The 25,000-nt window shown below is 40.2% G+C and overlaps 3 protein-coding genes across 5 annotated transcripts in view; 1 reads left to right on the forward strand and 2 right to left on the reverse strand.

Annotated features, from left to right (window-relative positions):
- LOC131521775 (regulator of G-protein signaling 22) overlaps nucleotides 1–9,045 on the reverse strand; it is a 23,360-nt gene extending 14,315 nt beyond the window's left edge. Inside the window, 9 exon segments of the mRNA XM_058746823.1 lie at nucleotides 149–299; nucleotides 1,989–2,100; nucleotides 2,236–2,296; nucleotides 4,705–4,790; nucleotides 5,270–5,290; nucleotides 5,292–5,450; nucleotides 8,448–8,507; nucleotides 8,589–8,617; nucleotides 8,694–9,045. Coding sequence (XP_058602806.1) covers nucleotides 149–299; nucleotides 1,989–2,100; nucleotides 2,236–2,296; nucleotides 4,705–4,790; nucleotides 5,270–5,290; nucleotides 5,292–5,450; nucleotides 8,448–8,507; nucleotides 8,589–8,617; nucleotides 8,694–8,703 — 689 coding nt within the window. The 5' untranslated portion in view covers nucleotides 8,704–9,045.
- A 1,114-nt stretch (nucleotides 9,046–10,159) lies between these two features.
- On the reverse strand, nucleotides 10,160–21,389 carry fbxo43 (F-box protein 43). Of its 3 annotated transcripts, XM_058747530.1 has the most exons (6): nucleotides 20,723–20,872; nucleotides 18,274–19,329; nucleotides 13,491–13,593; nucleotides 13,120–13,154; nucleotides 12,645–12,815; nucleotides 10,432–10,591 (listed from the first exon to the last, which is right to left on the reverse strand). In XM_058747530.1, exons 2-6 carry the CDS (start codon nucleotides 19,293–19,295, stop codon nucleotides 10,573–10,575), a joined length of 1,350 nt encoding a protein of 449 aa, XP_058603513.1. In that variant the 5' UTR covers nucleotides 19,296–19,329; nucleotides 20,723–20,872; the 3' UTR covers nucleotides 10,432–10,572. The 3 variants fall into 3 exon arrangements, with proteins under 3 accessions (XP_058603512.1, XP_058603510.1, XP_058603513.1); XM_058747529.1 differs by lacking the exons at nucleotides 13,120–13,154; nucleotides 20,723–20,872 and adding an exon at nucleotides 21,288–21,389 and having other exon boundaries at nucleotides 10,160–10,591; XM_058747527.1 differs by lacking the exon at nucleotides 13,120–13,154 and having other exon boundaries at nucleotides 10,160–10,591; nucleotides 20,723–20,870.
- spag1b (sperm associated antigen 1b) overlaps nucleotides 10,560–25,000 on the forward strand; it is a 26,030-nt gene continuing 11,589 nt past the window's right edge. The window contains 6 exon segments of the mRNA XM_058747526.1: nucleotides 10,560–10,666; nucleotides 22,098–22,198; nucleotides 22,976–23,120; nucleotides 23,198–23,357; nucleotides 24,237–24,341; nucleotides 24,429–24,499. Coding sequence (XP_058603509.1) covers nucleotides 10,656–10,666; nucleotides 22,098–22,198; nucleotides 22,976–23,120; nucleotides 23,198–23,357; nucleotides 24,237–24,341; nucleotides 24,429–24,499 — 593 coding nt within the window. The 5' untranslated portion in view covers nucleotides 10,560–10,655.

Raw genomic sequence — 25,000 nt, forward strand, 5'->3', positions numbered from 1 at the left:
GTGTGTGTGTGTGTGTGTGTGAGTGTTACATCAAACCTGAGCACACTGGCACTGTCTGAATTCAAGCTTACGTGGCTAGAAGTGTTTGTGTTCTCATACTTGGTCTGGTGGCTTATGTGTGATGGTTGGTTAGTTAGCGGGTGATAACCTGCTCTTAGTCTTTGCGCTGAGTGTCTTCAGTCGTTCGATATCCATCCACAGATGTAGAATATTCTCTCCCGGCCCGCCGACCAGAGACCTCTTGAAGTCCAGAAAGCGCCGTCTGGCTCTGCATCCCGCCGTCAAACCTCCTGCTCCACCTGCGACAGAACAACACGAGAGTTATTCCACCTGATCACTCACATTGATTCCGATACCACTTCATACGATACAGATTGATTCACAGCAGCTCTACAGAAGAGTGCATTAGTGCTGCCCACTGTTTCCATTCATTTTCCCATAGGGATTTAAAAAAAGTCTTTGTTAAAGTGTTATAAGCCATGAACCAGCTTCTTGCTACTGAGGTTCCTCAAGGCTCAGTGCTTGGACCACTTCTCTTCTCCATCTACATGTCATAATTAGGATCTGTCATTTAGAAGCATGGCTTTTCCCATCAATGCTATGCTGATGACACTCAACTCTACTTCTCATTCCAACCAGATGATCTGACAGCAGCTGTTCGCATCGAAGCTTGCGTCCTGCAAATGAACGATGCCTCGTGGTGCCATCCCAGCTGGTGGAACGACCTGCCTATCTCAATTCGATCAGCTGAGTCTTTAGACATTTTCAAAAAACATCTAAAGACACATCTTTTTCGCCAGCACCTGACCAGTTAATACTAGCACTAACCTATTCTATTCGTTTTGGTCTATTTTATTAATTTTTTTTAAAAAACCTTACAATGTGTACTGTGTTAGACTAACTGAGATGTGTCACAGCACTTGTATGCTGTTGCTCTCTTGTTGCTCTGATTGCTTCTATTGTTCTCCTCATTTGTAAGTCGCTTTGGACAAAAGCGTCTGCTAAATGACTAAATGTAAATGTAAAAAAAGTCTTCGTTAAAGTGTTTTAAGCCATAAACCAAACCAACCAACTACATTATTAACTTTGATTTGAAACAAAAACGTAAATAAAAATCTTGCAAAAAAATCAGACACAAGACTGTGAACTTAACAGCTTTAGTAAAGAACTACAATCCCATGAAGCACTGTGAAGCAAATTAAAAATAATTGAGAAATATAAAACTGAATTTGTTGCTCATTGGTTGTATTTATAAAAACAATATATTTTAAGTTCAGTGCAAAATATGCATATATGTTTATGTAAGTATTTTGACAGCATAACGAGACTCGATTGTGTTATTCGTAGAAGTGAGCGGAGATAAAGACCTCCTGGTAATTTTTCTCCACAAATTGCACTATAAAACACGCTTATTTTAAAAATCAGTTGAATTAATGTGAACAGGTGAGGTTAACAAAAGCAAATACAATTGAACAACCTCAGAATTCATAACCTGTCCGTCTTTAATGAGTTATTGTTAAAAATCAATTTCAAATTCAAAGTTCACTGATTTTCACACGAATTTGACTCAGCTAAAGCCAAAAATACATTGTATGGGTCAAAATTATCCATTTCTCTTTTATACCAAAAATCATTAGGATATTAAGTAAAGATCATGTTCCATGAAGATATTTTGTAAATTTCCTACCGTAAATATATCAAAACTTCATGTTTGATTAGTAATATGCATTGCTAAGAACTTAATTTGAACAACTTTAAAGGTGATTTTCTCAATATTTAGATTTTTTTGCACCCTGAGATTCCAGATTTTCAAATAGTTGCATCTCAGCCAAATATTGTCCAACAAACCATACATCAATGGAAAGATGATAAATTTCATTTTTTCTGAAATTTTTTTTATCTTTATGACTGGTTTTGTGGTCCAGGGTCACATATGTTTTCTTGCGTTGTGTCCAGTGTGAGGAATGGAGCGTATACATCTGTCCTACCGTGTGCAGTGCTGCAGTCGGCCGGCTCTGATCGGTCAGTGTTTGGAGAGCTGAAGCTGCTGTTCACCTTCTCTGAAAAACTGCACAGCGGCTGCGCAGACAGAAGACGGCACTACAAACCCACCAGAACACAGAAGAAGACTATAGTGCACACTCCTCAAACAGGAACTCAGATTGAAGATGTGTGGGCTTCTGTAGCACAATAAACCTGCTGGTTATGATCTCACAAAGCCTTCATCAAACACACCTCATCACACGTCTGAGAGGAAGAAGCGCCGCCGCTGAGATGAGACAGACATTTAGCCAACCTGTGCAGAAAACAACCCATACAGAAATACATTATATGACATATAACGCCCTATACCTGTGATATCACCATAGAGGTTACCTATAGGGCCGTATATAATATTCACATACATACATACTCATATTTAAACAACAACATTTACAAAATCAATTTTTTTAAATGCATGTCTATCTTTAAATCTTAAAGCATGTAAATCTTTTGTATTTATGTTACATTTACATACATTGATGAGCTGGATAGGGTGGATATACATAAATGTAACATATGTCCAGAAAAAATGCTTTACATATACATATACATATTTGAATGGGCTAGATATATACGTTAATTCATGAAATTGTTTCAGTTTCTAATAGGTTTCATATGACAAGATATTTTATATACGGAAATTTAATATATGTACATATATTAAAACTGAGTGTGGGAACAGACAATAAAAAAAGATCAACATCATCATCATCAGTGAAAAACCAGTCACAGAGATGTTTTTAAATAGCAAAAAAATTCACAATTTTACTGTTTTTGCTGTATTTTGTATCAAATAAATGCAGGCTTGGTGAGCAGAAGAGGATTCTTTAAAAACATTAAAATTATTATTATCTTACAATTCCAAAAATTTTAACTGGTAGTGTATGCATATGTATGTGTGTGTGTGTGTGTGTATGTGTGTATGTGTGTATGTGTGTATGTATGTATGTATATATATATATATATATATATATATATATATTTATATACATACAGTGGGGAAAAAAATGATTTGATCTCCTGCTGATTTTGTATGTTTGTCTGCTGACAAAGAAATGATCAGTCTATAATTGTAATGGTAGGTTTATTTGAACAGTGAGAGACAAAAAAACCCAGAAAAACACTTTTCAAAAAAGTTATAAATATCATTGCATTTTAATGAGTGAAATAAGTATTTGACCCCCTATCAATCAGCTCCCAGGTGTCTGTTATACAGGTGAGGAGCTGAGATTAGGAGCACTCTCTTAAAGGGAGAGTTACCTGTATAATAGACACCTGTCCACAGAAGCAAGCAATCAATCAGACTCCAGACTCTCCAGCGTGACCGAGACCAAAGAGCTGTCCAAGGACGTCAGGGACAGGATTGTAGACCTACACAAGGCTGGAATGAGCTACAAGACCATCGCCATCAGCTCGGTGAGAAGGTGACCACAGTTGGTGCGATTATTCACAAGAAACACAGAATAACTGTCCATCTCCCTCGGACTGCGACTCCATGCAAGATCTGACCTCGTGGAGCTTCAGTGATCAGGAGAACGCTGAGGAATCAGCCCAGAACTACACGGAGGATCTCGTCAATCATCTCAAGGCAGCTGAGACCATAGTCACCAAGAAGACATCTGGTAACACTACGCCGTGAAGCACTGAACTCCTGCAGCGTCCGCAAGCTCCGCCTGCTCCAGAAAGCACATGTGCAGCCGTCTGAAGCTTGCCAACGATTCAGAGGAGAACCGGGTGAAAGTGTTGTGGTCAGATGAGACCAAAATCCAGCTCTTTGGCATCAACTCAACTCTCCGTGTTTGGACCCCAAGAACAGCATCCCCACCGTCACACATGGAGGTGGAAACATGATGCTTCGGGGTTTTTCTGCTGAGGGTTCAGGACAACTGCACCGCATCAAAGGGACGATGGACGGGTCGTGTACCGTCAGGACCAGAACACTGAAAATGGGTCGTGGATGGGTCTTCCAGCATGACAATGACCCAGAACACACGGCCAAGGCAACAAAGGAGCGGCTCAAGAAGAAGCGCATTAAGGTCCTGGAGTGGCCTAACCAGTGTCCAGACCTTCATCCCATAGAACATCTGTGGAGGGAGCTGAAGGCTCGAGTTGCCAAACGTCAGCCTCGAAACCTTAATGACTCGGAGAGGATCTGCAGAGAGTGGGACACAATCCCTCCTGAGATGTGAGCAAACCTGGTGACCAGCTACAAGAAACCTCTGACCTCTGTGACTGACAACAAGAGTTTGGCCACCAAGTACCAAGTCATGTTTTGTGAAGGGGTCAAATACGTATTTCACTCGTTAAAATGCAAATCAATTTATAACTTATTAGAAATGCGTTTTTCTGTTTTTTAGTTGTTATTGTGTCTCTCACTGTTCAAATAAACCTACCATTACAATTATAGACTGATCGTTTCTTTGTTAGTGGACAAACATACAAAATCAGCAGGAGATCAAAATTTTTCCCACTGTATATATATATATATGAACACATTTCAATAAAAAAAAAGGATAAAAAATAAAGATATGGCATGGTTTTTTATTTTGGCATGAAGGGCCAAATCAAAGTTCTGATCTCTGCACGAGACATTCAGCAGAAACAGCAGCTTGACGATGCATCACAACGTCACACGCAATACTCAGCAGTTCTTCTTCTTACCTGAACTCAAAATAACAGTCACTCTGCAGGAAAAACGGCAGGCGTTCTCTCTTTAGCCACTGGACGCTCTGATCTCGGTGCAGACGCTGCAGAGTCAGAGTTATGAGCGTCACACGTCACAGAACAGAAGAAAGCATGTGTGTGTGTGTGTGTGTGTGTGTGTGTGTGTGTGTGTGTGTGTGTGTGAGAGTGTGTGTGTGTGTGTGTGTGTGTGTGTGAGAGTGTGTGTGTGTGTGTGTGTGTGTGTGTGAGAGTGTGTGTGTGTGTGTGTGTGTGTGTGTGTGTGTGTGTGTGTGTGTGTGTGTGTGTGTGTGTGTGTGTGTGTGTGTGTGTGTGTGTGTGTGTGTGTGTGTGTGTGTGTGTGTGTGTGAGTGTGTGTGTGTGTGTGTGTGTGTGTGAGAGAGTGTGTGTGTGTGTGTGTGTGTGTGTGTGTGTGAGAGAGTGTGTGTGTGTGTGTGTGTGTGTGTGTGTGTGTGTGAGAGTGTGTGTGTTTGTGTGTGTGTGTGTGTGTGTGTGTGTGTGTGTGTGTGTGTGTGTGTGAGAGAGAAGCAGGCTGTGCACATACAGTGACGCTGTAGCTGTTGTCTCGTCACGGGTTCTGCTGGGATCCAGCTCGGGTCAGACAGAGATCTGGACCGGATCTTGTGTAGAGCGGTTCTGATCCGACGGGAGAGATGTACAGCGCTGTGATCCAGCAGCTCAAAGCCGGCAGAGATCCCATCATACCTCAGCGGCACGACAAACACCTGGAACACAGACCACTCGCTCAACCTGAGATACAGACAACCAGAGAAATACATACACACGACATACAGCGCCCTCCGCTAATACTGGCAGCCTTCGTAAATATGAGCAAAGGTGGCTGTGAAAATAAATCTGCATTGATCTTTTTGATATTTCATTCAAAAAAATGTACAAAAATTCTAAACTTTCATTGAAGTAAAACAATAGAAAGTGGGGAGAAAATCTCATGATTAAATAAATGTTTTTCTCCAATGCATGTTGGTCACAATTATTGGCACCCCTAGAAATTCTTATGAGTCAAATATCTCTGAAGTATATTCCCATTCATATTCACATGTTTTAGCGCACCAGAGTGATTATGAACATTAAATTATCCAGCCATGACTTCTGTTCCACAGGATTATAAATATGAGGAACACAAAGCCCAAATTCACAGCTGGAGAATTGCAGAAAATAGTTGAGTCTCGGGGTCAGAAAACCTTAAAAAATGGTCAAGCAGCAGCTACATCAGCACATGTTGTTCGGGAGGGTTTCAAGAAGAATTCTCCTCGCTCATCAAAAAACACACTCCAGCATATTCAGTTATCAGACACGACTGGAGCTTCAAAAGGGACTGGCTTCTATGCTCAGATGAAACTAAAAATGAGTTTTTTAGCAGCAAACACTCGAGATGGGTTTGGTGAACACAGGGATAAAAATATGAAATATACTGCTGTATTTTTGATGTTGTGAGCCTACAGGTGCTGGTCATATAATTAGAATATCATCAAAAAGTTGATTTATTTCACTAATTCCATTCAAAAAGTGAAACTTGTATATTATATTCATTTATTACACACAGACTGATATATTTCAAATGTTTATTTCTTTTAATTTTGATGATTAGAGCTTACAGCTCATGAAAGTCAAAAATCAGTATCTCAAAATATTAGAATATTTACATTTGAGTTTGAATAAATGACCATCCCTACAGTATAAATTCTGGGTATCTCTTGTTCTTTGAAACCACAATAATGGGGAAGACTGCTGACTTGGCAATGATCCAGAAGACGAACATTGACGCCCTCCACAAAGAGGGTAAGTCACAGAGGGTCATTACTGAAAGGTGTGGCTGTTTACAGAGTGCTGTATCAAAGCATATTAAATGCAAAGTTGACTGGAAGGAAGAATTTGGGTAGGAAAAGGTGCACAAGCAACAGGGATGACCGCAAGCTTGAGAATACAGTCAAGCAAAGCCGATTCAAACACTTGGGAGAGCTTCACAAGGAGAGAACTGAAGCTGGAGTCAGTGCATCAAGAGTCACCACGCTCAGACGTCTTCAGGAAAAGGGCTACCAAGCCACTTCTGAACCAGAGACAACGTCAGAAGCATCTTACCTGGGCTGTGGAGAAAAAGAACTGGACTGTTGCTCAGTGGTCCAAAGTCCTCTTTTCAGATGAAAGTAAATTTTACATTTCATTTGGAAATCAAGGTCCCAGAGTCTGAAGGAAGAGTGGAGAGGCACAGAATCCATGTTGCTTGAAGTCCAGTGTGAAGTTTCCACAGTCAGTGATGATTTGGGCTGCCATGTCATCTGCTGGTGTTGGTCCACTGTGTTTTCTGAAGTCCACAGTCAACGCAGCCATCTACCAGGAAATTTTAGAGCACTTCATGCTTCCTTCTGCTGACAAGCTTTATGGAGATGCTGATTTCATTTTCCAGCAGGACTTGGCACCTGCCCACACTGCCAAAGGTACCAAAAGCTGGTTCAATGACCATAGTGTTACTGTGCTTGATTGGCCAGCAAACTCGCCTGACCTGAACCCCATAGAGAATCTCAAGAGGAAGATGAGAGACACCAGACCCAACAATGCAGAAGAGCTGAAGGCCACTATCAGAGCAACCTGGGCTCTCATAACACCTGAGCAGTGCCACAGACTGATCGACTCCATGCCACGCCGCATTGCTGCAGTAATTCAGGCAAAAGGAGCCCCAACTAAGTATTGAGTGCTGTACATGCTCATACTTTTCATTTTCATACTTTTCAGTTGGCCAAGATTTCTAAAAATCCTTTCTTTATATTGGTCTCAAGTAATATTCTAATATTTTGAGATACTGATTTTTGACTTTCATGAGCTGTAAGCTCTAATCATCAAAATTAAAAGAAATAAACATTTGAAATATATCAGTCTGTGTGTAATGAATGAATATAATATACAAGTTTCACTTTTTGAATGGAATTAGTGAAATAAATCAACTTTTTGATGATATTCTAATTATATGACCAGCACCTGTATATTTCTGCTGGAGGTCCTGGACATCTTGTTTAGACGCATGGCATCATGGATTCTATCAAATACCAACAGATAAAAAATCAATAAGTGACTGACTCTGTTAGAAATCTTATAACGGGCCATGTTTGGATCTTCCAGCTGTACAATAATCCAAACACAAACAAGCTTCTGCTGTGGCTGACCTCTGACCTGAGTAATATTAATTAACTACATGTACTTAATATATGGTTAGGATTGGGATTAGGGTTTGGTTTAGTGTTACTTGCATGTAATTATGCATAATTTATTGTTATTATAATAGTAAGTATATGTAACGTGTAACAAGGACACCTTAAAATAAAGTGTTACCAATACATTTACTGTACTTTCATTTGTTTGTTTTCCTGAATGAGCATACAGTTTAAAAATCAATCAATCGAAATTTTTGTAACTAAAACAAAGATTATTGGAGTATGTTTTACAAAAATTTCACATTTAATTAAATAATGTTACTTGCCATTACTTTGCAATTGACTGTGAAATTTACAAGCAATTTGTGAATGAAAATAGTTTCTAGACCAGTTAAATGTGTTTAAACAATCCACTTTACAAAGTTTGTTTCAGTTACTTTGAGGAAATCTCGATCTGATCGCTGTGTATCTTATAAAGCCTATAATATAAAGTGTTATAAAGTGTTACAGTGATTTATCTACAGTTCCGCAGGATACAGTGTGTCTGATTCTCACCGGAAGCTGCAGGAAATCATTGAAGAACTCCGCGAAGATCTGATCAGAGAGACTCCGCTCCTGTTCAATCACAGCACACGATCAATAACAACTCAAGAGATCGATCGATTCATGATTCGATCACGGGATTCCGATACTCACAAAGTTCTCGCTCGTTATTTCGGGTAAATCTGAAAGGAAGAGCAGAAACCCCGTCAGACAGCGCAGAGACCCATAAACCCGCCGCTAAACCAGACTCAGACTCACCGGGAAACATTCTCAAGAGCTCGGATCAAACATCAGAGATTAAAGATCAAAGCTCCGCTGAAGAATCCCGAGCGAAACTTTCCCCGCGCGCGCGTCTGATCGCGTTGCCATGGAGACCAAACTCCAGACGCGACACCACGCGACGCGACGCGACGCCACGCGACTCTCCGCTGATCTCACGTGATAATAAACACGCCGCACACGAGCAGAGCTGGGCAGTAACTCGTTACATGTAATCTGGATTAGGTAACACTTTATTTTAAGGTGTCCTTGTTACACGTCACATGTACTTATTATTATAACAATACATTATGCATAATTACATGCAAGTAACCCTAAACTAAACCCTAACCATTACATGTAGTTGATTAATATTACTCAGTACTTAAATATATAATTACACTGTAACAACGACACCTTAAAATAAAGTGTAACCCTGGATTCCAAAAATTAAGTAATTGTGGTTAGAATGTTACATGTTAAAATACTCGTAATCAGACTACAGTTACTTTCTTAGGATCACATATCTGCACAATAGCAATATATTTTTTAATCTCCCTAATTCCTCTTTTTCATCTTTCTAAAACAGCCCACTGCTCATAAACACTTCAGCTCTGTGTTCACACAGAGATCAGTCACATGACCCCTGGTTTCCGGTTTAAGAAGTGTTTACACATCACATCAACTACAGATGCACACATTAACTTTTATTTGAATTATCACTCGTTATTTAATCATGTATGACTTTGGAAGGCGTCTGTCTTCCAAACACTTTAAAATGAACAAATACACCAACTTATCTCTCATATGATCATCTTTCACCTAATATTTTTATTTGAAGCACCCCGGAGACTTTAACATAAGTATTTTAATAATGAAGCATCACATTTGCATGTTCATGGTTCTGTGACACTGGTTCCGGTCACATGACATGCAGGTAAACAAATATTTGTGTTTTATTTTTAAATTATGTTTCAACATTTTTATGATTTATATTACATTTAGTGATTTAATTATTAGCTTTTTATTAAACTCATAAACCCCCTGCAGTTCCTTCTCAAACCCAGTTTGGGAAAACGTGAAGTAATATAATGTTTCATGTTGTTGATGATAACATGAACATGTTTTCTTACTGTTTGCATTTTCATATCAATATAGTACAAAATGATCCCATTTAAATCAATGTGATAAACAGGTCAAAACTAATCTAAAAGCAGTCTGATTATATTACCTAAATTGTGTAACGTGATGGATTACGGTACGAACTACAGTTTTTGTCATGTAATCAGTAACAGATTACAATTAGTAAGATTTGTACCCAGCTCTTCATACCAGTAACAATACATTTAAAACAAGTCCCAACTGAAGACCTGTGTTTTCCATTGTGTACCAATGCATTCTGTATGTAACAATTAATACATAAAAAGATACTCTCTCATGAACTCCTCATCAATAGATGACAGTGTTCGCTTAGATTTATAGGTAAAAAAGGGCTTTATTTAAAACAATGTATAAAAACAAGCATGTAAAGAGCAATATGTACAAACATGCAGATACACAGGACTGAGATGATTGCTGTACACAAGTGCAAAACTCATGAGAAGTTCATAATTAAACACACACACACACACACACACACACACACAGTCTCAGAGCCGCCGGACGTTGCGTTTGCTCTGTGCGCTGCCGGGAAGCACGTCTCTCTTGCTCCGGCGTTTGGCAGACAGGTGTGTGCAGTCTCTGGCTCCGTGGACCGCGCAGGAGCAGGCCGTGCAGAAGCGGAAGCTGCAGTCGCTCCAGCTGCACTGACCCTCGCCGCGGAGAGCGTGACAGCGCGCCGGACGCTCACAGCGCGGACACGGCTTCAGATACTCGTCGCTCAACAGAGTCTCAGCCACCTGCGAGACACAGCGTGCAGCAGATTACAGGCTTTCTGAAGCTACGCTTAAGACTTCAAGGCTGATGACACACAGGTAACTTTGAGCAGTGTTCCAGTCAACAGGCCCATGACTGATCTAAAGTATTCAGATTAGGGCTGGGCAATAAATACATGATTATTTCAATCGCAATATAATTTCTCAAAACGATATGAAGAGTTCGATATAATGTTTAAGCAGCAAAAGCGGAAGAGAGTGTTTATCTACAGTAACACGAAGCACACCACGGTATTGTGTCAGAAATGTGGGTATTTGTATCGAATTTTACTACAGTATATTATTATCATGTAGACATGAACTAAATGTATTAAAGGAGTAATGGAATATATTTACAGTATTTTTGTGATTAAGCTATAGCATGTGTGCATGTAGCCTATACTAAATGATTTTAAGAGTACTGTTTTTCATACAAATACTTAAAAACCATATAGTTATCATTTTACCATGGTATTGAAGAGTGCTATTTGTGTGGTTTTAACTGTGTTTATCATGATTTAAGTGTATGCTGCTATGGAAGGCTAATAATTAATAATAATAAAAAAATAAATTAATTTAAAAAAACGGAGTAATTAAATTTCACCATATAAAAATGAGGTTGCTACAGTTTTGCTACAAATGTGCATTTCCAAGAGACAAAAAAGTAATAGTATTATTATTATTATTATTATCAGGCAACACAAACCTGTTTCTTGATTTGAAACAATAAAAATCGCATGCAGAAACTAAGAAATACATTTTTCTATTAAGATATTTATTTTGTTAAGGAAGATTAATGGTCTGGTTTCTACAACTTTCACTTTGGAGCAAAAATCTGGCTTTAAACTCAAAAGAAAAAGATTTGACATTTATCATGAATATTATTGATCTCGGCTGATAAAAAAAACAATAAAAATCAGCATGATCATTTTTTGGGCCATATCACCCAGCCCTAATTCAGATAGAAATGTGTAACTCGTTCTCAACGGGAAACAGCCCAAGCAGCATTGCCCCGTGTTTCATCAGCCCAAAACCTTTAAGACCGAGGGTAGAAATCAAATCAAAGGGAAGAAGTCACAACACTGAATGAGATCGTCTAGAGAGCGGAGTGGGTTTAGCAACAACTCACAAGATCTTTTGAATTCAGTTTACAAAAAAATAGCTTGACTAGAATATGGAAATAACTCCAAAAAAAAAAAAAAAAGATCATCTTCCTCAGTATTTTGTCCTGTTTTCCAGTGCAAACGTGTAAAGATTCTTAAATCAAGATACACTGAAAAGTAAAATGACTTTTTTAAAAGTCATTTTACTTTAATGAAAAGTAAAGGGAGTTAGTGACTAAAACAAGAACAAATATCTGCAATGGCCGCAAAATAATAACCAACAAGAACTCTTAAGAACTAGTCTGACCAACTAGCAGTTAGCCAACGGCTAATCAGTCTTATTTTTTGGATTCAAGTCAGACTAATGTACATTTATATGCAGCGTTTGGGAAAGTTACTTTTAAAAGTAATGCATTACTCCCTAAAAAAGTAACTAATTACATTACTTAATTACTTTTTATGGAAAGTAGTGTACTTTTCAAATCTGGGCTGGGCTGGCTTGTTTGTTTTTAATATAAGTTATATTTTTGGTAAATGTAAAAGTCCTTTCACATCAAAAAGTGAAATGAATAAACCTCAGACTGAAGGAGAAGTACGTCTCACGTCTGTACAGTAGAATGCAGAAGAAGTTCAACACTCTTCAGCAATAAAAAAAAAGCAAAAAAAAAAAAAAGCAGCATTTGATAATCGAAGCTCGGCAGCAAAGACATTGGTTTATAAATACATAAAGGATATTTGTGTTATTTACCATTTAAGTACTGCAGATTGGTGTCATATTCTGAGTTTGCATTTCACTGTTCTTCATTCTTTTGGAGGAATACTGAATCTGTTTTTGTGATTGAAGACTTTAAGGCCTTAATTTGTGAAGGGTGAATTAAGTGTTTAAGGCCAGCAGGACCCCTGTATTATCAGAGTCAGAGGGTTCTGGTGCGCACCTGCAGGAACTGCATGCGTTTGGAGCTGCATCGCCGGCCGCTGCTCTGGGTCGGGGTGCAAGGCGGGTGTTTGTGGGGCGTTCGGGCCTGAGCCTGTACGCTGCCCAGAGCGGATCGGCACGCCAGCGCTGACCTGGTGTCCGCATCCGGAACATGAGCCGGTCTGCCACCCTACAGACAAACACACGGTCAGAGAACAGCTCAGCATTCACCAGCTATTCGTTACGTACTGCGCAGAGCATGCAGATTTTAATGCAATAGAACAACCTTCGATATTTGCCAAAATGAGCAGTATCCACCAGCGCACACTGAAATACTGCATCCCATAACGACTTTACATTACCAGTGCAATGACAACTGGAAATCTCAATTATGACTCATTATTTAATCAGACTTAAGTTGCATTTTTAAGTTTAGGTAATTTTGCATTTTAAAGGGATAGTTCACATAAGAGAAAATTGTGTCATTTACTCACCATGTCGTTTCAAACCTGTACGCATTTCTTTTTATCTGCAAAACACATAAAATGATCATTTGAAGAATGTTGCTAATTTTGGTTCCCATTGACTTGCGTTGTATTTTTGGGTGCATACAGTGGAAGTCAACGAGAACCGAAACTGGCTACCAACATTCTTCAAAATATGTTCCACCAAAGAGAGAAAGTCAGATTTGGAACGACAAATGACAGTTTTCATTGTCGGGGGGACTATTCCTTTAAAATGCTAAATTACCGTATCTGCTTCCAATATGATAACTGGACACCACTAACATGCAACATGAGGTCATGTGACAACGCAACATTTATCACTGCAAACGAGTGCAGCTAATTAAAGTTAGATGCGTCACCTCCAGTGTGACCTTGAGCTCTCTGATGTGGCTTCTTCTCCTGTGAGCAGCTCTCTTATCTTCTGAGATGACGTCGTTCCAGTCATCAGACACCTGGCCGAACCTGCGATCAATCACAGTTTAAAGGGGTCATGACATGAAAAATCTAATTTGCCCTTGATCTTTTGGCATTTGTACTATTAAAACATCCTGCAAGTTTCATATCTCCTCATTATAAACATTGAATTGGTGTGTCAGACAGGCCGGGGAGAGGACGCTGGCGTTTGCTGTTCGCCGCTTCTTTTCTGTTTAAACAGCGCGTCTGAAAAAGCTTGAAAGTCATCTACTTAAGTTTTGTTTTGTACAGACTGTTATCAAATTGAAGGCTGTCTATTTTACTGCTACCCCGTTCAACGTCGGCAGATTGTTCGTCAGTGGGTAAATACCTGGAACTGTTTGTCGTCTGCTGCTACTACAAGGTTTACTCCCTGGGCAGCCTTCAGCTGTTCCAGTTGTGCTGACTCTTGTACTTCATTGCCATGTCATGGTCAATTTTTTTGTTGCACTTGACAGTTTTGATGGTCTCTGTTTGGCAAATGGCTAGCTCCAGCCGAATCCATTTGGTGACCGGCATGAGGCTTAAGTATTCCATCCCGCAGCTGCTAGATTTGAACAACTACACTGTGGCTCCAGCGTGCACTGCAGCCATTAAAGGACTTGGACTCCTGCGCCGACCGCGTCCACAGAAGTTCTCGTCGAAAGTTTGTCTACCATCAGTCTGGCTGCTCTGCCTCGGAGATTCCATCCATCTGGACCGATGTCGCACGTTTGTCACGTCATCACAGCAACATCGCTCTCGATGTTAGTAAGATGGGAATCACTGCGAGACTTCACAATGCTAAGCTGGACTGCACGGGAAATAACGTGAGATCACTTTACATCGAGCAGGACATAAAACGTGGAGTGGATTTCAGTGTACTACGGCCTCTAGAGATGCATTATTTCACCAATGCTCAAAATCAAACTGTTTAATGCACAATTCCTCACAAATAAGTCATCCTTTATTCAAGACCATATCATGGAAAAGGGTTTGGACTTGATGTGCTTAACAGAAGCATGGCATAAGCCAGAGGTTTACTCCACATTAAATGAAGTCTGCCCCCCCGGTTACAGCTATCTGGAGAAAGCCCGCACTGCTGGTCGTGGCGGTGGCTTAGCTGTAATATATCGACAGCAAGTAGAGCTATACCCCCTCCCTTTGCCAACACTGTCCTCGTTTCAATGTTTTGCATTTAAATGTAAACCTCCTTTTCCTATGACAATACTTATACACATTCTAGGGGCCACACATTGGATTTGGTTATCTCAAACTTTGCCCCCATTAGTGTATGACCTAGGTGTGTCTGACCATAAGGTAATTTCAATGGAGTTACCACTCCCTTGTTCCCGAACCAAAGAGAAGCGTCAAATGTGTTTCAGGAATTTGAATAAGATAAATCTAGACTCTTTAGCTATAGATCTTCAGCATCTCTCCTCTGCTGATTTTTCTTCTGTTACGGAGTCAGTTGACTTTTACAATAGATCTTTGAGCAGCCTCTTAGATCTCCATGCACCGGTCAGAACTAGAACTGTCACCTTCTCCCGTTCAGCCCCATGGTTTACCTGTGAGCTGCGAAAGATGAAGGAAGCCGTACGAGTCCTTGAGCGGCGTCTTAAGGTCACAGGACTCACTGTTCACAGGCAGGCCTACAGAGAGCATCAGAAGGCTTATGCAAAATCTTTGAGAGATGCTAGGTCACGATTCTATTCTGGTATTATTAATAATAGCCCTAGAAACTCAAAGCAGCTATTCTCTACTATAAATCACATACTTAAACCGCAAGCTCACCCTCTCTTAGAAGCTACAAAGGAGAGATGCGACAGCTTTATTACTTTTTTCAGAAACAAGGTAGATACAATCCGCTCTCCTCTGTCTAGTTCCTCTGCTCTGCCTGCTTTGAATGCCGATTTTCAGCCTGAAACTACCCAGCCTTTCTGCTGTTTTTTTTAACATCTCACAGCGAGAGGTTGAGGACAGAATCAGAAACATGAAACCATCAACTTGTGCCTTGGACCCTTTTCCTACAGCCCTGGTGAAATCTAACCTTCGTGCCATAAGTCCCCTGATTACTAAGGTTATAAATCATTCCCTTCAGACTGGTCATGTACCACTTGAACTGAAAACTGCTGTCATCAGACCACACCTCAAAAAAAACAACTTTAGATCCAGAAGTCTTTGCCAACTACAGGCCCATCTCTAACCTTCCATTCCTTTCTAAAGTGCTGGAAAAAATAGTTGGTGCACAACTTCAGACCCACTTAAAACAAAACAATTTGTTTGAGAAATTCCAGTCTGGTTTCCGCTCTGGCCACAGCACCGAAACCGCTCTGGTGAGGGTCACAAACGACCTGCTGATGGCAGCAGACGCTGGTTCTCCATCTCTTCTCATCCTCCTGGATTTGACTGCAGCATTCGACACTGTGGACCATAATATTCTTTTGTATCGTTTACCTCACACCATCAGTCTCTCTGACTCAGTCTATAACTGGTTTTCATCCTACCTTACTGGGAGAATGGAATATGTTGCTTTGGGAGAGGCTAAATCCGTAACACACAATGTCACCTGTGGTGTCCCTCAAGGCTCAGTGTTTGGCCCTCTTCTGTTTATACTGTATATGCTCCCTCTCGGTCATGTCATCAGCCGGCATGGAATATCTTTCACTGTTATGCTGATGACACTCAACTTTACCTTAAGATCAACTCATCCACTTCTGCTGCCCTATCATCTTCCACCATGACTACCTGTTTGGAGGAGGCAGAAGTCTGGATGAGCCAAGATTTCCTGAAGTTGAACAGCTCAAAGACTGAAGCCATTCTAGTAGGCACCCCACACCAGATCCAGACATCTGTAACTTCCAGTATTACCTTTTCTGGCCAAAATATTCCACTCTCAACATCAGTTATTAATTTGGGTGTTAAAATGGACTCATCTCACCTTTGAAATGTTAAACAACTGTGCAAGACTTCCTTTTTCCATCTTAGGAATATTGCTAGACTTCGTCCTATGCTCACTCTACCATATGCGGAAAAGCTTGTCCATGCCTTTGTTTCCTCCAGGCTGGACTACTGTAATGCGCTCCTCATTAGGATCCCTGGCAAAAGCCTACAGAAATTGCAGTACATCCAGAATAGTTCTGCTAGGATCCTGATGAGGGTGCACAAATACGATCATAAATCACACACATTTTAAAATCACTGGCTTCCCGTTTCATTCAGGATTGTTTACAAGGTCTCTCTCCTTACCCATCAGTGCATCCATGGCGACGCCCCATCATATCTTAAGGAACTCCTTACTCCACAAACTTCCAAACGTACACTCCGTTCTGCTTCAACATATCTATTAAAAATCTCTAGGACTAAGCTTCGCACTACGGGAGATCGGGCTTTCTGCTCAGCTGCTCCGAGTCTGTGGAATGCTCTCCCTGATCATTTACGGACTCCACAACCTGTCGATGTTTTTAAACGTGGTCTCAAAACCTACCTTTTTAGCAAAGCTTTCGAATGAATTTTGTATCTATTTTGTAATATTTCTTCTTGTTTTAATCTGTAGAACTTTGGGATTCTGTGTAAATATAAAGTGCGTTATAAATAAAATGTATTATTATTATTATTAATAAACAAAGCATTTATTTAATCAAGCTCCAAAAACGGCTCGTTTTGGATTCGAGGGGCAAGGGGATGTCAGCTGGGCACAGTCGTTTGCCCATCGACCAACAGTCTTCTTTTCCCCAAAGGCCAACTATATGGAGAGAAATCCTGGAATGTTTTCTTCAAAAAACGTAATGTCTTTGCGACTGAAGAAAGACAGACATGAATATCTTGGATGACATGGGTGAGTAAATTATCAGGACATTTTTTATTCTGGAAGTGGAGTAATCCTTTAAAAAGCAGTTAAAAACTTACTTGTTTAAACTCGCCTTCCATTACGTTGCTTGCTATGTATGCGTTTAGTTTTTTTGTGCGTGTGTTTTCTAAATTGTTCTCTTAATTGTTGTATGTTTTTATACTGTTTCTCCATTTTGATGTAAAGCACTTCGTGACGCTTGCTCTAGAAAGGTGCTATAGAAATAAAGTACTTAAACATTATAAGTACGCCTCGAGGAACATATTAAAATAATATAAAAATCCATGTCATGAGTGCTATACTACTGACCTTCAAACACCAAAGCTACTAGCGACTTTAAGCAACAGCTTCAAATGCAACGGCTACGATGACCGGAGGCAAGTCGGTACACCGCCGTAGCAGAGAACGTAAAAATCACTAAGCAACCGTAAACAAGACGGCGCAACACGGTATTCAGTCATTTACTGAAGTAAATGGAGGATGTTTAGGCAATACTTACATTGTTTGCTTCACATCATCTCTAGTCTCAGTGCTACCTGAGATGCTGTTACTAACAGCAAACGTATCTTCGTACAAATGGAAAAATCGTTCAAATCAGTTTCATTTTAAAACATATCAACACAGATTAAATAAAAGACTAATGGTACAATCGCATACTGATGAAATTACAAATGGTATACACTATAAAAAGTAACATTTACCAACCTAATCTGTCACAGCAAACCAGCTGTTCTCGCGTAGCAGACAGTTACAGTAGCAGTTAAATTCGGCCGCACGCAATATGACGTCGGAATGCCGTTGCCGTTCCATCAGTGGCTGTTGCTTAAAGTCCCTAGTAATATTTGACCTGCATCACGTACCTGTAGATGTCAGCTGCAGACAGGAGACTCAAGATAACCGCTAGCACGTGTCTCAGGTTTCTCATCCTCAGCTCTGTGACGACGTCCACCTTGTCTAGGCCCATTTTGCGTCCGATGAGTCCTGCGAGCGGCAGGCTGGTTGCGACGGGCCCGTCTCGGAGCAGCTCCTCTAAACTGGTCCGCTGAAGGCTAATGGTGTGAACGGCCTGCAGCGCCGGAGTCAGAGACAGGTCCTGCATCTTCAGCGTGGCAGCACTCAGCGGCGTCCCGTCCAAAAACACCTCGTCTTTACTGGCGCGAGGCTCCGTCCGCTGGCTCTTGGGCCCGTCCTCCGACTGCGAGCCTCCCTCTCGGAGCGTGGACAGTCTGCGCTGTCTCTCCAGCCGCGAGCGTCTCTTGTCTTTCCCGCATGAGCTCGTATGTAGCATCAGCTCCTGGAAGGAGCCGTCGTGGTCCACAGAGTCGTCGTGCGATTTATCCAGACCCAAAGAGCTGAAGCCGCTGTCCTCAGAGGTGGGTGTAAGCGAGGACGTGTCTGCTATCACGGGCGACCGGAAGGCCTTTGCAGTCATTGGCGTGAAGTTATCGATTTGCGGCGAGCTGGGAAGACCGGCTATGATGCTTTCATCCAGATCCGGTTCAGTGAGGGCCTGGTTCTGAAACGGCATCGGGCTCAAACGAACGCCACTCCTGCCGGTCTCCAGCGTGGACGTGACGGCCTGGGAGAACAGGAGACGGCGCTTCCGACAGGAGAACACAAAGTCGTCTGCTTTTAAAGTGCTGTAAGACAAAGGCCCGGTCGGGCTGACGTCTGGGGAGTCGAAGCTCTCGCGGGTCAGGTGATCTCTAGAGACGTCTCCAGGCGTAGCTTCGGACGAGGAGCGGGACACGAGCAGGCGCCGGCGTAGCGATGCATCCTTCCTGATCAACTTTGGAGTCTCGCACCAGACTAACGATACGACAGCTTCCCGCTTTGGCTCGTTAATTGAGCCCGTCTGATGTTTCCCAGACTTCACCTCCATTATCTTCAGCAAACGCTCAATGGACCCAGGAGTGCTGCCAAACAAGACAATCAAGTTCACGTTTATTTATAAAGCACATTTAAAAACAATAAATGTTGTACTAAAGTACTGTTTAATTGTAAACATTATTAAGCAATATAAAAAGCAAAAACTAACTCAAAAGATAAAGATAAAATGGATAAATCATAAACAACTAAGAAACCCCTATATTCTCAGGCAAGACCATAGGCTAAAGAAAATAAACCAGCGACAATGAACGGAAGGTTAATCTGTGCACGTCATACGTCACTTTACTGGGCTCCTGCTGGTTCACCGGCTCATAATTGTTTCCAGAATTCATTCATTCATCTAGTTTCATTAGCATTTTTACGTCTTTTCAAGTCGCTTTGCATAGCGCTTTTCACAAATCATATCGTTTCAAAGCAGCTTTACCAGAAATGTTTTATTTTACTGTTATAATTAGTAGTAGTTACATTATCTACGAAAGCTTATTTTTCTGTTGCGGAAAAAAGTCATTGTAATTGCAAATTTTTATCTCAGAATTGCGGAAAAAAAAGAACAAGCTTATTTTTGATATAAAATACAAATTAAAAAAGGTAGTTGTGATTTCTCACAATTCTGAGAAAGAAAAAGTCAGAGTTGCGAGATGTCAATACTTGTATTTTTTGAATTGTTTTTGCCATGAAAATAGCTTAAGATGCTGACTTGGCATTTAAATAAAAATATACTACTACTACTACTGAGAAGAAAAGCCTTAAGCCTAAGATATAAACTCGCATTTGCAAGGAAAAAAATAAAAAGGTAATTTTGAGATAAAAATTGCAAGTTTTTTCCTCGCAATTACAAGTTTATATCTTAGGCTTAAGGCTTTTCTTCTCAGTAGTAGTAGTAGTATATTTTTATTTAAATGCCAAGTCAGCATCTTAAGCTGTTTTCATGGCAAAAACAATTAAAAAAATACAAGTATAACAAATACAATAAAAACCAGCAAACAAACAAACGTTATATTACATAAGATTTTAACATATGATAAAAATTCTAAAACTTTTCCTGGCAAAATTATACTAAATAACAACTCTTTAAGTCAATTCACTTCATAAAAGAGTTATGCTTTTCTTCTCAGAATTGCACATTTACATTTTGAGAATTCACAATTTGTATTGTATAAAGCGCTATATAAATAAAGGTGACTTGACTAAAATTCCAAGTTTAAATCTCAAATTTATATTTCATATATAAATGTGTATATTGTGTTGGAAATGATGTGTGTGTGTGTGTCAAAGTAATGTCGGATATGGCAGTAATATAGAGCTGTGTTGTGTTTAGTTAACGTTATGCATTCGGTTAATCAGACATAATAAACGCGATTACAGCTTGTGCTCGCAACGATTACAATATAAGGATAATTAACAGTAAATTAAAGATACCAGTGTGGAAAGTTTCTGTCAGAAATATCTAAAAAGCCTCAGTGTTGTGGTTTTGGCATCGTCCGCCGTTCAGACCGGTGTATAATTAGGAGAATGTTTCGTTAATTAGCTTTACATTCGTAATGACAACAGGAGTCGGTTATTGTTGCTATGGTGACGCACTCAGCGGTTTTCCCTCCTGCAGATTCAAACTTTGCGCCGATTTAAATGCGCGCGCACAACAGAGCTCGTGCTCGCGCCGTGCAGACCAAACAAACACACACACACACACACACACACACACACAACAAAGCTTTTTATGAAGAACATTTGCTTTTAAACGTGTGTTCCTTCACAAAAAGCGGTTAATGGCTCACCGCTGACAGAAAGACGCCAAACTAAGACAAAAACAAATGACACAAACAGTCAATCAGCTGCAGCTCAAAACACACACACACACACACACACACACACACACACACACGAAGAGCTGCTTCACATGTGACATATTTAACGGCAAATACTTTTAAAACTGACGAACTTAAAGCATCATTAAACGGCGCGAATGAAAGAGTTCGTTACTCACTTGTGTTTGATCAGAGTTTCATGCCGCTGCCGCTCAGAGAGAGAGAGAGAGAGATGGTGAGCAGCAGGTCAATGAGGCTCCACCTTTCAAATTTCGAGCCCATTTCGCTGATTGGACGAGGATTTAAAGGGACTCGGAATCATTTTTCTAAACATACAAAATATTCAACACAAAATGAACATATGTTAAAACAATTTAGATCTATTCATTAGATATCATGGCTTTCGGAAATTTTTTAAATAAACGTGAAATCACAACTGTTTTTTTTCTTCAAACAATATAAATAATTTTGTAATTTCACTCATTCTTTCAAAACTTTCATACCAACATCGTTGATATTATTGACTATGTGGCCAAATAAAATCCATGTTTGTCTTTCTAATAAATACTACAGTTAATTTGATGTATTTTAGCTGACAAATGAATATATATAGTTTTTTCTTTTGCTGACATAATCTTGAAAATGTAGATTAGTTTAACGTGATTATAATTAGCATAAAAATAGCAAATATGATCTTAAGGTTTTGTAATTGTACATGGCATAATTAAAGCACAAATATCACAAAAATAAACACGTTTTAACATATAAGATTATATTTAACGACAAAACTGTGGTGGACGCGATTGATCGGAAGTGATTGGTCGGTTTGATCAGCGCTGAGAAGTGTAACGGAGATCACGTGACGCGGCGGGCTCTCCTGAATAATGACACTGATAAACCTTAAAGCACAGAGAGTGAAGCTGCGCAGTGAATAATGTATGCATGTAAATCACTGGTCTAAATTATATATTATGTCTATTATATTTCAGTGACGTAAACTTACAGCGCCGGACGACTAAGCCCCGCCCACTCTTCAGTGCTGCGCGTGCTTGTGTTGCCATGGGAACCGGACACGTGGCGCGCGCAAACAGTGAGTGTTAGACGCGACAGACGCTTAATAATAATAATAATCAATAAATACTCGACTGACGTTATTCTTCTGTGAGCTGCTGGATATTTGGTGAGTTTCAGAGACTCATTCGGAGATGTTTAACTCTGTGTGTGTGTTTGGAGGTGAATAATATCAGTAATGACTCGCCTGAAGGTAGAAATGATTCATAAAACATGTTTTCTGTAGTCAAGGGTTTGATTTTGTGTTAGAAGGCAGTTATACATTATATTTCACTATAATATATGATTAATTAGCACTAACATTCTACAGTATGCCCTTATTTCGACAGGTAAAGGTGTTTGTGTTCCTACTTTACCGTATTTCGGGGACAAATTTGTCTTAAACCTGATAAAACCTTCTTTTATAACGTCCTCATTAGCAAACACGAAAAACAAAACCCCGCTATAAAATATAGTCAATGAAAAGTAAAAATAAAGTAAATAATGAACACACAAATGAAGGGAAAGGTTATAAAACGGTATAAAAAAAAATAAAGAAATCTTATTAAAAAAAAAGGTGGTAAAAATAAATGTAAATAAAACGTCTAAAAGTAAATAAAAATACAAATGTAAAAGTTAATAAATAAAAATAAAGACAAAAGTTTTTGTTTTTTTTAATGTAAAATTGCATAAAGTTTCTTTTAGGGTATGGTTAGATTATACTATTTATATATAGAGAGACAAAGTATATAGAATGTCCCCAGTTAGGTGTGTGAATATATATATGTGTGTGTGTGTGTGTGTGTGTGTGTGTCAGGAGGCATGAGTGCTGCTGAAGCTGCGTCTGCTCTGGTGGCTCCGGGTTCGAGCTGCAGGTCGGTTTCTGTGGAGCATCTGGACTACAGCTTCATCCAGAGCTGCTCGGACCTCAAACATCTGGAGCAGATCCTGAGAGTTCTGCGGTGAGAGGAGACCCTTCCTTCTGTCCGTCTGTCCGTCTGTCTGTCCATCCGTCACTCAGTGTGCTGCTGCTCCTCAGGTCCGGTCAGGACGGTTTCTACCCTCATCTGATCGAGTTCTGTGAGAAGCACATAGAGAAACTGGACCCAAAGTCTCGGGTCCTCAGGAAGGAGAACCGAGCCGCCAGCGCTGCCAGCTTCTCCTCGGAGGAATGGAGGAACATCTCTGAAGATCTGCAGGTGCTGCAGGAGAACATCAGACCTCAGAAACACATTCATTACAGATCTGCCATAACTCAGTTCAGTTCTGCTTCATATAATCCACTCCTGGCTTCACATGACTGTTTTTCAGCTGCTTGCACACATTTTCAAAACTTTGCCTCTTTTTTTCAAATCTTCACACACAAATCCAAGAATTGCACACAAAATGCAAAATGCCTCGCATCTCTTGCAAAATGAAGCACTGGATTCAAAATATCACAAACACATCTCAAAAGCAAACACCTTTGCCATAATATTAATCCCTGTTAGATTTGTGTGTGTTACGTAGAGAACTGTGTGTTGTGTTTTACAAAAAGTGTTTTCTGAAATTGAAACCTGAGTCAAATGTGTGGTGTGTGCTTCTGCTGTTTGAGCGTCAGCTTTCAGAAACTGTGACAAGGAAAGAGTTTGTGTGTAAGCAGCTGAAAAAAAACTAAAGTGCAATGAACTCGTTTAATTTAGTAAATTTCACTGTTCGGTTCTAAGTTGTGGTGCTTTAGCACATGATAAAGAACATTTGCGTCTCTTTTTCTGGAATAATATGTAAACATCCTTAAAACAAGAACATTTATTTAAAAAGAAAAAATCTCCTGAAATAATTCTAACTTGTTTTCAGAGAATATTTCCTGAATGTAAGTGTATTATGTGCTTTTAAAACATCCATTAAACAGGGTATTTTTCTTTTGTTTTAATCTGATTTTAATGAGGGTTATGTTTAAAACAACTGCAAAATACCTTTGTATTTGAGATATATTCTCTGAAAAGAATTTGTAATATTATGTGATTTTAGTTTTTAATCTGAAGGGTGTTTCAGTTATTAAACTGTATATGTGATGATGTTTGTGTGGCGTTCCGCAGCTGTGGGAGAGCAGCGTGAGACTGACCGACGCGGAGCTGAAGCGGCGGCCCGGACTCAGTGAAGCTGGAAGCCTGCCGCCGGTGCGACCCTCAAACCTCGTTCAGGTAAAGCGGTTCATTCTGGACCAGATCTGAACCAAACCTCTCAGACTCACAGACTCATCAACGCTTTCTGCTCAAACCGTCCTGTAGAGAAGCCTCAGCGCTGCGGTGAAGACCGAGAAAACATCCTGCGTCCCTCGCCCCTACAGAGACTGGGACAGGTGTGTGTGTGTGTGTGTGTGTGTGTGTGTGTGTGTGTGTGTGTGTAACACTGTGTGTGTGTGTGTGTGTGTGTGTGTGTGTGTGTGTGTGTGTGTGTAACACTGTGTGTGTGTGTGTGTGTGTGTGTGTGTGTGTGTGTGTGTGTAACACTGTGTGTGTGTGTGTGTGTGTGTGTGTGTGTGTGTGTGTGTAACACTGTGTGTGTGTGTGTGTGTGTGTGTAACACTGTGTGTGTGTGTGTGTGTGTGTGTGTGTGTGTGTGTGTGTGTGTGTGTGTAACACTGTGTGTGTGTGTGTGTGTGTGTGTGTGTGTGTGTGTGTAACACTGTGTGTGTGTGTGTGTGTGTGTGTGTGTGTGTGTGTGTGTGTGTGTGTAACACTGTGTGTGTGTGTGTGTGTGTTGTGTGTGTGTGTGTGTGTGTGTGTGTGTGTGTGTGTGTGTGTGTGTGTGTGTGTGTGTGTGTGTGTGTGTGTGTGTGTGTGTGTGTGTGTGTAACACT

This window comes from Onychostoma macrolepis, chromosome 16, assembly GCF_012432095.1.
Source record: "Onychostoma macrolepis isolate SWU-2019 chromosome 16, ASM1243209v1, whole genome shotgun sequence".
NCBI classification, from domain to species: Eukaryota; Metazoa; Chordata; class Actinopteri; order Cypriniformes; family Cyprinidae; genus Onychostoma; species Onychostoma macrolepis.

Coding starts and splice junctions, on each gene's coding strand:
- fbxo43 (XM_058747529.1), bottom strand. CDS start 19,295: ATGGAGGTGAAGTCTGGGAAACATCAGACGGGCTCAATTAACGAGCCA. Junction 12,816..13,490: donor AGCTCAAGGTCACACTGGAG/GTGACGCATCTA, acceptor GTTTGTCTGTAG/GGTGGCAGACCGGCTCATGT. Junction 10,592..12,644: donor AACGCATGCAGTTCCTGCAG/GTGCGCACCAGA, acceptor TGTGTCTCGCAG/GTGGCTGAGACTCTGTTGAG.